At 40.6% G+C, this 13,296-nt stretch overlaps 1 protein-coding gene across 1 annotated transcript in view; it reads right to left on the bottom strand.

The window, feature by feature from the left end:
* Positions 1-12,801, bottom strand: part of SEMA3A (semaphorin 3A) — a 174,822-nt gene extending 162,021 nt beyond the window's left edge. The window contains exon 1 of the mRNA XM_086745637.1: positions 12,598-12,801. Within this exon, the coding sequence (XP_086601763.1) occupies positions 12,598-12,709 (112 nt within the window). The 5' untranslated portion in view covers positions 12,710-12,801. The remainder of the gene's footprint in view (positions 1-12,597) is intronic.
* Positions 12,802-13,296: the final 495 nt, after the last annotated feature.

Below are 13,296 nucleotides of genomic sequence, written 5' to 3'. Positions count from 1 at the left end.
TGAATAGGTTAAAGTTTTATTGTGCTACTTTTCACAGTACTTTGAAATGCAATGATCTTTGCCAGGAGCTAGCTTGAGAACTATTTACATATCTCCCTTCCTACCTCAGCTGACCATTCACATGCAAATAGGTGCTTTGACAGCTTCTCCACACATTTATGAAACCCAGTGATCTGTCCATATTTCAACTCAGAATGAAAGATATGACAATGCCTTAGAATAAAGCCCTGCTAGACACTAGATTAGTTTCTTCCTCTGCAATACTGAATATGAAAAAAAAAAAATCCAACTTTCTTGGAATGGAAAATTTTGGGAGCACAGTGAATGCATTTTGATCACAAAAAAAAAAAAAAAAAAGAGAGACCAGCCAGGGGACAGTAGTTTTACAAACTATTTGAAAAGCAGAGCTGACTTAAGCTCTTGGTTTTTTCCTCCCTTTGTCAGAACCCAACAAAGTGTCTCAGCCCCTCAAAACCCTTGTTTTTTAGAGTAGGTTCGAATCATTGCACCATGGACACACTGTGATATCAAGGGAGGAAAATTAATAGCAGACACTTAAGTTAGCCTTGCCTGTTACATCCCATGTTTGAAGAAACTTGACTTGTACTTCTGAGCACTTGCCCACAGTATGTACTCGCTCAGAAGTGGGTCTCCCGAACAGTTCACCTCTGCATAGAACAGGTTCAGGATCTGGCCTCGCACATGCAAGCAATTGCCTCTTAAACCCTAGTGTCCGAGAGACCTGACTAAGTGGTTCAGCTCAGGATAATATTGTGCTTTCATGGTGATTATCAAAAATCATTGCTGTTCTACCCAGTTGACAGTCACTATTTTAAAGGAAAACTTGTCTTAAGACCTAAGTCTCCTTTTCTGGTGTGGTTTCAGTGTCTTATAACCAGAAACAAGCACACATTTCCTAGTCTAAAAAGCTGTATTTCACCTCTCCTTGTGTAATTTACATACATTGATCACTTCCATATGTCTGGCATAAGGTAAAATAGTTTCTATGCACAGTAATGGGGCTGAGCCTACAGCGAAACAAAATTCAGCATTTGTCATATTCCTATATTCTGAGAGGAAAAGCTTTTAAGAGAATGGCAGTTACGAGAAATGCCCTTAAAAGGGCTGTTTATGGTCTCAGCTATGGAAACTGTGTTAAAAAACCAGGAACTGCATTGCTTGATCTTCTCCTCCGTCCCTTTGGGGCAACATCAATTAGCAGTATCCGTGGTCTAAACATGCATCACTGCAGTCATAGTCATTTAATGAAGTTACATTTAATTTACACCACAAAAATTGGTGATAGCTTAAAATTTCTAATATAGAATAATAATACACATGAGACTTGATACTGCCCTCTTTGAAGTCAAATGAAAAAAGTTTCTTTACACCAGTAAACAACCTTTTACCCTGGTCTCTGTCGGTCTGTTCGCCAGTCTCAAGAACTGGACTTAGCTCTTCTAGCAGCAGCAAAACTGTCAGAAAACTATGCAGCACGTGGCCAAGGAAGATACCATAGTCTAAGAAGTCAAACCACAAACTTGTGCCTGAAGTTCAAAGGTACACCAAAATCATGCAAATTCTTGTATTTGCTCTATATTTCTTAATTAATAGCACAAAAATTGGTACTTCATTATGGAAAAATAATGTTATTCAAAAAAAGCCCCACCATTACATCATGTAAGTGGCATGAGGAAGTATAAAAGCAAAGAAAAATAATTCCTCCAGTTAATTCACTGGAGGTAATTTTAAATGCTGCATTTAAGGTATGTGGAATATATGAACAATCATTTTTACTTTCACATAGGTCAAGCTGATGAGGGGAACAGGTGCTTTCTTACTTATTTGAGGAACGAGGATGTGAATCGTACAGAGATGCAGATTTCCACTTCTGAATTTATTATAGTAATTAATCCTCATTATTAGATTTGAACTAGGACTGTCAAGCAACAGTTTTCCACTGAGCGAGTCACAAATAATAGGCAATTATAACTGACTGAACTGATTACTGAATATTTCCCCAAGTGGCTGAGAAAAGCTGGCCTCGCCCTGGAGAAGGTTGGGAAGCATTTTGAGTGTGGAAAGTCAGAAAAAGGGCTGTATGCAGGAAGAAATTGAAATTTTGTGTCCAGAATCTGTTGGGAAGGAAGGTACATGCACTGGTAAGGGCAGAAGAGTATTAAACACCAGTGGCCTGGTAAGGTATGTTCAGACTGGGTGGAAAGCGGAAGAAGTGCCCAAAGTGAGATCTTTAGCTTTGTCTGATAAGTAGAAGAAAAAAAAAATTACTTTTTAAACTCTATCTTAATTTTAAAATATGATTATCAGCTATTATTAGAAAAATAAAAGAGAGGTCTAGCTTAAACTCAGAGAAATAGGCCAGGATCTTGCAAGCGCTTGCATACCTTTGGTAGACAGTATTGCAAAGACTGAACACAAAGATTCTTCTTCTCCGGTCCTCTCTGATCACCTTCACAGTGTATTTGGTGTGAAACAGAAGCGGATACTTCAAAAAACATTGTGAAAGATACCTGTATAGGACTGTCTGGAATACCCAAACTGAATTAAATTAGGTATGCTTTCTGGATAGCAGGCATGTGTTTCATGTCACAGGAGTATACAGCTGTGAATATAATTATTATAATCCCATTAAACTACCTGTAAGGCCTTTGTATATTGATCAAAACTCAGTTTTGACTGAATTTTGAATATATACCTTAATAGGATTATTCTGAGAGTAGGATACAGCTCTGAATAAGCAAGGCAAGTCTCTGACCTCAAGCAATTCCTGATGAGATCACTTAATAGCACTTTACAGGTGAAGAAACTGACAAAGAAGAGCCAAACAATTAATAGGATTTCACATTTATGGTACTTTCTTTGATTTCTATTACAGTACAGACTTCCTGTGTATCATCAGCTGTGGTACTGGGTTTCCCTCATTTGTAGGTGAGGATAACAAAACTTTCCTAATTTGTGTGACTGTTGTTCAGTAAAGAGTGTGAGTTCCAGTGGATGTTAAAGGACTGACAAAAGACACGAAATTGTAAAGAGATGCCAGAAAAAGAAGTAGAATACCCAGTAGATTACAGCTCCATCACAGATGGGAAACAAAATCTGAAAAAGCAGAATTAGAAATCTATGTTAATCTTGATCTCAATAGCTCAGGATGCAGAGAAAAACAAAATTTTCAGTATCTATTGTTATAGCAGCCTTCCAGTACCTAAAGGGAGCCTACAGGAAAGATGAGGAGAAACTCTTCAGCAGGGCCTGTTGTGATAGGATGAGGTGTAATGGTTTTAACATAGAGGAAGTAGATTCAGACTTGATATAAGGAAAAATTTTTTTACAATGAGGATGATGGAACATTGGAACAGGTTGCCTTCCAACCCTAACTATTCTATTATTATTATTATTATTATTATTATTATTATTATTATTATTATTATTATTATTATTATTATTATTATTATTATTATTTCATAACACTCCATTAAAAAGAGTTATGTGGAATCTTCTTTTAAATATAACAAATTCCTAAATCATTTCACCTGAGATAAAATCTTGCTTGCCTATTTGTTGGAGGTCAGTTTTTATGGCTAGAATACAAACAACTGAGGATAGATATTTACAACAGCAATATGGAGGAAGGGTTATCATAGTGATAACCACACAGCCAACATACTACAAATACTGCTTTGGCAATGGTTAGGACATTTCAGATAATTGCCAACAACAGCTCTTTGAAAATGTTATCATACAGTCCTGTACATCTGAATACACACTTTGTCTTGGTGGATGGACTCTGACATGTTTTTGGAAGAGCAGCAATTTAGAAATAAAGTGATTTCCTGACTCCAATTTGCAGGTAGCTCAGGAAAACATTTGTATTGTCGTCTGCAAGGCCATCAGAGCAGGAAGTTTTGATACAGCCATTCTTCTGATGCAGTAGAAGAGAATATGAGGAAAAAAAAAAATCTGGAAGACAAAGGTTTATTTCCCAGATCCCCAGGCATTGTTTCTGCTGTCCCTCCTATCACTCGACAGGAACTGGCATTTACCACATGCGCATAGCAGAATGGAGACCTCATACAGGACCTAGCACGATGGAGATGAGACCAAGTTCGCCTACAGACACTATAGAGCAACACACATCATCATTAGTATGACCTTTGTTGTGTTTTGAGAAAAAGAGCTTCATCAGGGTCAGAACCATTTCAGACTATACAATCACGCAAAAGCAGTAAAGTTCCACTGGGAAATCCTTGGAGGAAGCAAACATAATATTAACACCCTCAAATCTCCACTTCATCTTAAGAGACCTCACTCTATGCCTTGGCCAGGCGCAGGATTCGTGTACAGGATAGCTATTGCCATTCCAGTGTCAGCTGGGGATGAAAGCTGTACTCTCCACTCTCTGCAGCTCTTTTGGATGCTTGTGAGCTGTATTTATCGTCTGTTGCCTCTAGAAAAGGCCACCAACCCCTCCCCCTTGAAAGGCAGCTCTAAATCCTTTAAATTATCTCACAGAGCTTTTTTGTGTCCTTTTCTCACACAAGGCTGGAATTTCAAAAGGAGCCAAGAGGGGCCGTCAGAACCAACATGAGCTTTGCTTCATTAGGGTGGAGAGTAAAGGAGAGCTTTCTTTTTCCTCCTTCCACAAGTTAGATGAAAGCAAGTAACTACTTCATTCCTCAGATTGTTCCCCACAAGATCCAACTTTGCACGAAAATATTTATAAGAGATGAGAATTTTATTTGACTGCTCACTTCTAAAGTTTCTGCAACATCCAGCCGGAGAGATAAGCAGGCAGCCCAACAAATGTCAAACAACTTTAAAACATTAGAATGGCAAAAACTTCTGACTTTACTGCATTTGGTTGTCAAACAGTGAAGGATGAAAACTAGATGTGATGCAAAGTAGACCAGTGCTCACACGTTTCAGGGATTGCTGTAGGTGTGCCTAGCTCAAGGGGAATCTTTAATACCCAAAGTGAGAAAAGAATCCCCCAAACTCTAAGTATATTTAGAATTTTTAGAAATAAACCTAAATTAGGTTTCATCTGGCTCTCACTATTGAAATAGTTCAGCTGAAAAAGGGAAGAATCAGGGTTAAGTCATCTGTCCTCCGAGATGCATATATGCATATGCATTTTTATTTGCAAACTATGCTACATGAAATTGAGTCTTGAATACATTTTTCTTTTAAAGTGTAGAAACATTCAGAAAGTAACAGAATTGGTCAGGGGACAGCTTATTGAAAGCTCAGAATGATTAAGCTATTAAATTAGTAAAGCTCTGCAGCTCCAGACAGTCACTTCCAGCATGTGTCACTGGATTTGGGATGAGCTTATTAAGGAGGAGAGACATGGGAAATGTGAGATGTAAGTTAGGTCATCGTTTTAAGAATATGAAGAGTGTAGTGATACTGTATATTTCATGCTATAACTGAAAGTCTGATGCAAATTTAGATAGAGTCACAGGTGACCTCAAGATCACAGATACTGAGGGCATACATAAGTTTAATCAGCTGGATTTTTACACAACTTTAAATACTCATTTAAGCAGAAACAGATTCTTAAATTAGGGTGCTTTGGATTAGAATACAGCCTAAATTCTTACATAGCATTTAATTGGTACCTTATTTTGATATCTTCCCAGAAAGAAAGAAACTAAATGAATGAACAAGGAGCTTAATTGCTTTTCCAGTCACTGAAAAGAGATGAGCACCCTTAAAGTCTCATTCAACCTGCCTAACTCAGGATTAGCTCTCTGGAGGTATCTCTCCTTCCATTGACAGTGAAAAGAGCCTAATGTGGCTGACTATGTCAGTCAAAAAGAAAGAGAAAGACACCACAGAGAACCTCCTGTGGTGCAGGAGAATGGCTACAGCGCTCTTAAGATTTCTGATGCTCTCAACAGCTGTGGCCATCCTTTTCTCTCTTGTACATTGGGGCACTGTCCCTCTCGGAAAAGTCAAGTAAATGTACTATCCCCACAGTTATTCTCACCATCCACAGCTGTTACTGGAAGAGAGCAGCTAACCTATATGAAGGCTGTATGTGGGAGGACCGTGAACTTGCAGACATTCCTGAAGGCAGCTTTAATCCTGCAAGGGAAGGAATTCGCTGAATCGCCCACCAGCACCAGGACAACACCAGCAGCAACTTTCACAAGTAACCTTAATTAACAAGAGCACCAGGACAAGCTACAGAACTTCCATTTAAAATTTTGACATAGAGCTGCCAGGGTCCACCCCACACATTTGCTTTAAAATAAGCACGTGGGAGCCTGAAGACAATTTTACCCTTTTTAGCTTTCAAACAACTGGAAAATGTCACAACCATTGACACCACTTAGAAGGATTTGTTTTCTTCTTACTTAGGCACTGCCTCAGGTGAAGATGTGATTTTGCTTCAGATTGAACTAGGGTCAAGTCAGGCTCCAGCTGATGTAGGAAATGTTCAAAATATTGGAGCAACTTTGTACTGCTTGTGCTTCCATTGCAATGTTCCAGGTATGCATGTGAGAGAGAAAGCTTGTGGGCCAGAGGAAGTAAATAAAAAAGATGTCTCTCTAATAGGAGCTGTGAGCATAAAAGGCTGTATGCAGAATTAGTGATTAGACAAACCAAAACCATATTAAAAGGATTAGAGTGTGGCAATGCATTAAATAAAAACTGGAAAACACTTCCAAGCAAAAATAAAGAGTTAAAAATACAAATAATTTAGTGGTTTCTTCTCAGATGGAACTCCAAGTAAATGCTTTCTGTACATACAGAGGCACACACAGGAGAGATTATCATAAATAACCCATTTACGTTGTAGCAACCTGCAAAGACTGGCTTTCTTATTTTAAATATTGTTTTGCTAAACCTTATGGAATAAATACACACCTGAATAAACCCTAAGCAAACAGATAGGTACTTCAGTCTTGATCAAAAAACTTCACAGAAGTAAATTTTAGGGCAGACTTCACGTATCAGTAGATCCATTGAGCTCAGCGAAACTATGGATGTTTAAATTCCTCACCAGGTCAAGAGTTTAAAGATGTTGTAACAAACAGCAAAAGTAAGTGCTGCACACCTTGTCCACAGCAAAAGAGTAGAGTTTCCATTGCTGCCAATACTGTACCTTCCATAAATAATTCAATCATTTGCAAACCGTGCAGCACAAATAATTATAGAGAACTCCAGCTTCTCAGAAAAGGGAAGCTCTGCAATTCAGAAACCACTTTTTCCACTGGAATTAAATGGGAAAGTTGGAAACACAAAATGAAAATGTTGGGCTAGGTTTTCACCCTCCTTGTTTCAATTACACTGCCTGTCTCAGGCTTTAATTAGCTAGCTGAAAACTTCCCTATATAGGCAAGATCTGAGCTTAGGCACTTCCTTCATCAGCTTCTCCCTCCTGTCAGCCTGTGGGGCATGTCAGAGACAGGCAGGGTAGTCCTACCATCTCCCCTGACAGTTCTCAGGTCTCATGAAGACCTCACTCAAGCAACATTAGAAAGACCAACACACAGAGCTTCTCTGAAGGCCTCATCATTTTGAGGCCAAAAAAAAGGCTGAAGAGGTTGTGGCTGCATCTGACATCTTCACTGCCTCCCAGCCTCCTGCACTGACTGAACGGCAAGGTCCGAGAGCACCAGAGCCATGCAGAAATGCCGTCAGGAATGGTGAAAACTGCCGAGTGTTACAAATCCATGCCCAGACTGCAAACATCATCGGTTCTTCTTCCTTCACAATCTTCTTCCTAAGTCTGGGCTGCCCTCCTCTCCTTTTCAGGCACGTTAGACAGGCTTTTCCCTCAGACAATACTCTTACAACATAGTTGAAGCAATTTTTTTTTTTAAGCAGATACCTTGAAATCTGAGACAAACTCTAATAGTGGTCCCAACTCAAGAGAGACAGGCTCCCTTGCCAATATTTCTCTCCTCATTTCCTTTTCCCACTTTGTCCTGCTTTCCCAATATTTGTGAAAGTATTGAATTATGAGTTATAGAGTTTGATGGAAAGGAAAAACCACAATCAAACCCACCAGCAGGTCATCAACTACAACCAAGCTGGGTTAACAAACTACAAACCAGGTATCATGTTTACACTAGTGTACATACAGGTAATTCAGTGCGGTGTCATTCTTCCCTCATCACAGCATGTTGGACTGATTGAAATGGACAGAAGTTTTGCCATTGCTTTTGCTGGGGCCAGCATTTCATCCGTATAAAAATCCATCCCATAAAACTGTAAATCAACTGCACATCAAAGATGGAGTAGTTCTCACTATCACAGCAACTTTAAACAAAACGCTTATTTTTAATATGGCTTGAATTGGAGCCAGGGAGTAATCCAGCTAAATCTGCGTGCAATGCTTTTCCAGTTACTTATTCTCAAGTAATATGTATCCAATTGAGCAACAATAACAAAGAAGAACCACACATGTACTCTTATAAAACATACTCACAGCATTTAGTAATTTTCAATAGACAAATAGGATGCAACAGACGGATTTGAGAAAGTTGGGTTCGCAAAATTTACTCATGTGGAGACAAAAATCGGGGTTGCCTTAGGAAAAATCTCTAAATCAAGGAACTGTTAATAGAAACTCTCTCTTTCTTTTGGCTGATATGTTTATATTTAAAGGTTACTGTAGCTGGTTCCATCTCTGTCTGTGCTGTTACCTCCCAATACAGAGGACAGCAAAAGAAAATAGGAAAAAATAAACGATACAAGAAAGCCATCTGGAGTTAAGACTGTATTTATTGTTTTAAACTTTGCACACTCAACTTGATCACCATCTTTCTGAGAACTCTGTGGTCAATAGAAGTTTCCTGAACAGAACCTGTGACCTAGTGACACAGTATAGAGACTTACAACCGACACTGAAATTGACGCCGATGAGATGAAAAAAAAAAACAAAAAAACCCAAAAAAACTAGCAACATAAGCCCGTACATTCTTTAAGGAAAGATGCTTTTACTTTTGACATACCAACAGTGACATTTCTTGACACTTTACATTAAGAACACAAAGTCTTTGAAGGACGCAAAAAGGGGAGCTCAGAGGCTGAAGGGCTCAACTGAGCTTTCAGTTTTATAGCTGGTTTTGCCACATTTAGGCTATGATCCAGAATTTACTGACTTCAGTGAACTTTGGATCAGGCTTTTAATCATATTAATTACCTTTTACTGAAATAAGGAGATAAAAATAATCTGTGCAAAACCTTTCCAATCCATGCACTAAGATAAAAATGCTTGGAAACTTTAAAATGTACGCAGCAAACCTCTGATGCTACTGAACAGGAGTTTCACCACAGATTTCAGCTGGACAAAAATTTCCCTGGTGCTGTCCTCATATTTCCTTCCTTTAATATGCCACCAAAATCAAGGTGATATAAACCAAATAACCAGAACTCTGTTTTACAATAAACAGAAAGAACATTTTCAGACCGCAGATGTGGCCTTAATATATGCATTTATACACTTTCTCTTCCTCTTCCTATCCGTAACATGCCCCATAGGATGCTTCTCATCTTCTGCAACACTGAGTGACAAGAAGTTAAGAAGAAGCAAGAATGGGAGTTCACTGAAACTTCTGTCCAGCAACCTGGGAAATGGCAGAGCTAATACTGGACCTTTGAAAACAAGTGACCATAGGAAATCAAGTTTGGCAGGGATTTAACCCTTCATGACTCATTTTGCTAACTTTTAAAGCAAATGCCTGAGCTTTTTAACCATGTTTGACATCTAATTAGTTGAGAAAAACAAGAAGTAAAAATACATCCTTGCTTTTCTTCTGAAATAAAGCACCGACAATTAGCTCCAAGGTATTTGTTTAGGCAAAAAAACAAGCATGCATGTTAAAGGAGAGCACAATGAGAGCCACTTAGGTCATTCTTTTCACCCTGCATGGGTTTTTCCAATATCGTAAGTTTATTTTACTCAACCACAGCTCTTCACAGAAAGGCAGAGTGAGTAAGTAACTGTGTATCTTACTCTCCTAATTGCAAACAGTTTGAATAAAGATGAATCACATGGTAGTATCACATAGTCATAGCAGTGAGGTACACCCTGACAGATACATATGAGCATGTTAGGTATTCATTCAGTCAGTGCCTAAAAGATGTATTTTCAATATCTACAGCTCTTAAGGCTGTTCCTATGCAAGGTGTTAACACTGATCTGTGCATAGAGTTCTGTGCTGGAAGCAAAATTTGTCTGGAAAAGCATCAGCTGATAAGGCTTAGTTTTTCCTGACTGATAACGCTATCCCCATACTGAGAGATCAACACAACAGCACAGGCTGCACGCTCCTCTTGACCTGGCCAAGTGTTTACACTGATACTTAACATGTAAGTAGTCTGATTTGAGTTTTAGGGCTACATGTTTTAAGTCAAATATGTGATTAACTATACAAATGAATTAAAGGCCAGAGTGTGAATTCCTCTAAGTCTTCAGACTTTAACTTGCTTTGAATTAACTATGCATTTACTTTTTTTCCTATATGTGAAATAGGGTTCCTCAGCATTCAAACTAATTTTCTTTTTACAATGATCCACCAATTATAAAAACAGTTTCAATATTCCTTTTAGTTTCCATTTTGCCCATATAGGATTGACTGTATATTAAAATTTGTCATCTGATGTATTTAAAAAATGAAAATGAGACCCTTTCTCTCAGCACAAGCAGAACCGGAAAACAACCAATCAGCAGAGTAGCAAAATGTTGCTAAACTGTATATGGATACAGTACCAGTGGGGAGAAAAAAAAAAAGAGAATTAAAAAAAGACAAAAAGAAAACTGCTATCAGTTAAATTTGCCCACCCCTGCAAATTACTTCCCATGAATTTAGTCTATGTGAGCAGGGATAGCAGACTTGAGCCATCAATAAACTTTAAAGGAGTGAAAAATAATAAACAATAATTAATTAGCCATTAAACTCCTTTACAGGTTATTTTTATAGCATTTATACTTCTATATACTAATCTGAATTTCAGTCTGATTGTGAAAGTTTGGAAGCAATTAAGAGGTTTTTAATGAGTTTTTTGACATGACATGTAGTTATGGTAGAAGGTTTCTTCAGGCTCCATTATTCAAAATAATCAATTTTGTGTTAAATATAAATGGCATTTCTTATGAAAACCAAATGAACAGTTTCTGAACCCCTTCAACTATTCTTTTCATAAATATCCTTTCAAGTTTAAACACACACAAATATGCATATATGTGGTCTTTAATAAAACCCTGCACATGCATTTATTTCATACAGTGCATCCAAGTTTTGCAGGTGTTTAATTTTTTTTTTTTTTTTCACCTGGAGTGTGAAAATGACGTCTGCCTTCTATCAGAGAGGACTTTTCCCCCTCTCATTTGCAGCACAGGAAAGACGAAAAAAAATTGGAAAATGTATTTCTACTGGCAAGAGATGTATTGACACTCTACTGTAAACTGAGATTGACATCTATGACCAGGCATGCACACACATGTTCTCTTTTTTTCCACTACAGAAGCAGTGTGTTACTTTTCCTCCCTTCTTTCAGAAGCATAGCTGCTGCTCCTTCTCTCAACCTTCAATAACCTGAAGAACTATGAGAAGGCAGCTCTTCAGAGAGACGTGTATATACACAGAGATGCACAGATCTCCCTTTTAGAAATAATACTCAACAGCTCTTACATTTTAAACTTCTTTCCCACTTGCACATTCTCCAGATTTGGTGAATGCTTCTGCAAATGTACTCAGAGAGAAACTATGCTGATAAAGCAAAGACTCTCCCTACTTCAGAGTCCTCCTTTAATACCGACAGTGTTATACAAAAGTTAATTACTGGCAATTGCAGTGTGAATGCATTACACAATTTCCAACATAAACGTAATCTCACAGCTCTCTCTCTTCAGTTCCACCTTCCCTGTGATCTCTAATGAAACACATCAGACTACCCCGAAAACAATCTCTGTTCAAATAAATTGCACGGCATTGAACATCCATAGGCAGTATCTTCTAGTGCATAACAGTCCTTTCCTCCTTTTCTGGACTGATCTGTTCCTTCCAGTTTATAGTTTCTTGGCAAACCCACCATCTACTGCTTATGTTAGGCATCTGATTGTCAGATTTGTACAAACTGAATATTCATGACTTGAAAATTAACCACTTCATGCCTAAAAAAAAAAGAAAATATAAATCTCCCATCTATTCCATGCTGTTTGAAACGGATCTGGTATGGTGGCTGCACTGCGTGTCCAGCACGGGGGAGATGAGCTGGGTGGCCAAACGCGTCTCATCGCTTTAAAGAGTAAAGTCCGGTGGAACAGCACAGGACTGGAAAACACTCTTCCACGGATCAGTACGATCCGGAGTCCTCGCCTGCAAATGCAACTAACTCTTCTTTGTCTGTGCTTAAACTGCCTGGTACCGACCGTAGCACGGAGTGGCTTTTTAAGTTGGTTTTTTTTTTTATTTATTCCAGACATTTCTCCTAATGCCAATTTCCCCCTCCAGATGAGAAGGAAAGCCAGGGATGAAGGTGGGGAGAGGGGGGGGAGCGACGGGGCGAGGAGAAGAGGTTTGGAGGAAAAGGGAGAATAAGCGAAAACAACAGCCTTACCTTTATAGGATAATTTGAGCCTCGGCACGTTATTCTTCACATGCTGGCAGTTCACTCTTCCCGCTAGTAATACTCCCAAGGAAAGCAAGGCAATCCCCCTGAGCCAGCCCATGCTGCGGCAGCCGCGGTCGGGTCCCTGCCAGCCGGAGCCGCCGCGCTCCCCGTCCTGCCGGGCGCCGCCGGGGAACTTCAGGCAACCTGGGGAGCGGAGGTAACAGGTGATGGGGGTGGGCTCCGCGCCCCGCCGCGCCCCGCCGCGCCCCGCCGCCAGCCGCCCCGGCACCCCCCCCACCCCCCCTCCTCGCCGCCGCCGCCGCCGCCGCCGGGGCAACTTCAAGCCCCTCTCACGCACACGCCGCGGGCCGGAAAGGGAGGCAGCCCCCGGGCGCGAGTGGCGTGCGGGCGGGGGACGGGGGGGGGCATGATGCGGGCGCGGCGGCGGAGCGGGGCGGCGGCGCGGGCCGGGGGCAGGGGCCGGGGCCGGGGCCGGGCCGGGGCCCCGCTCCCCGTGCGGCGGGCGGGTCCCGGGCGGCGGGGGCGGGCGCGGCGGCGGCCCCGCGCTCCCCGCGCACACGGGGGGGACGGGGGACAGCGGCTCTCCCCGCGCTTCCGAGAGCGGCTGACAATGGGAGCGCAGGAAAGCTCGACACCCACCCCCCCCCGCCCGCCCCGCTCCCCTGCTGTCACACCACACATGCA

Source organism: Chlamydotis macqueenii, chromosome 1 (genome assembly GCF_036417535.1).
Source record: "Chlamydotis macqueenii isolate bChlMac1 chromosome 1, bChlMac1.mat, whole genome shotgun sequence".
NCBI classification, from domain to species: Eukaryota; Metazoa; Chordata; class Aves; order Otidiformes; family Otididae; genus Chlamydotis; species Chlamydotis macqueenii.
Note: the sequence above shows the minus strand (reverse complement) of the source record. Positions and strands in the feature narration are given on the sequence as shown.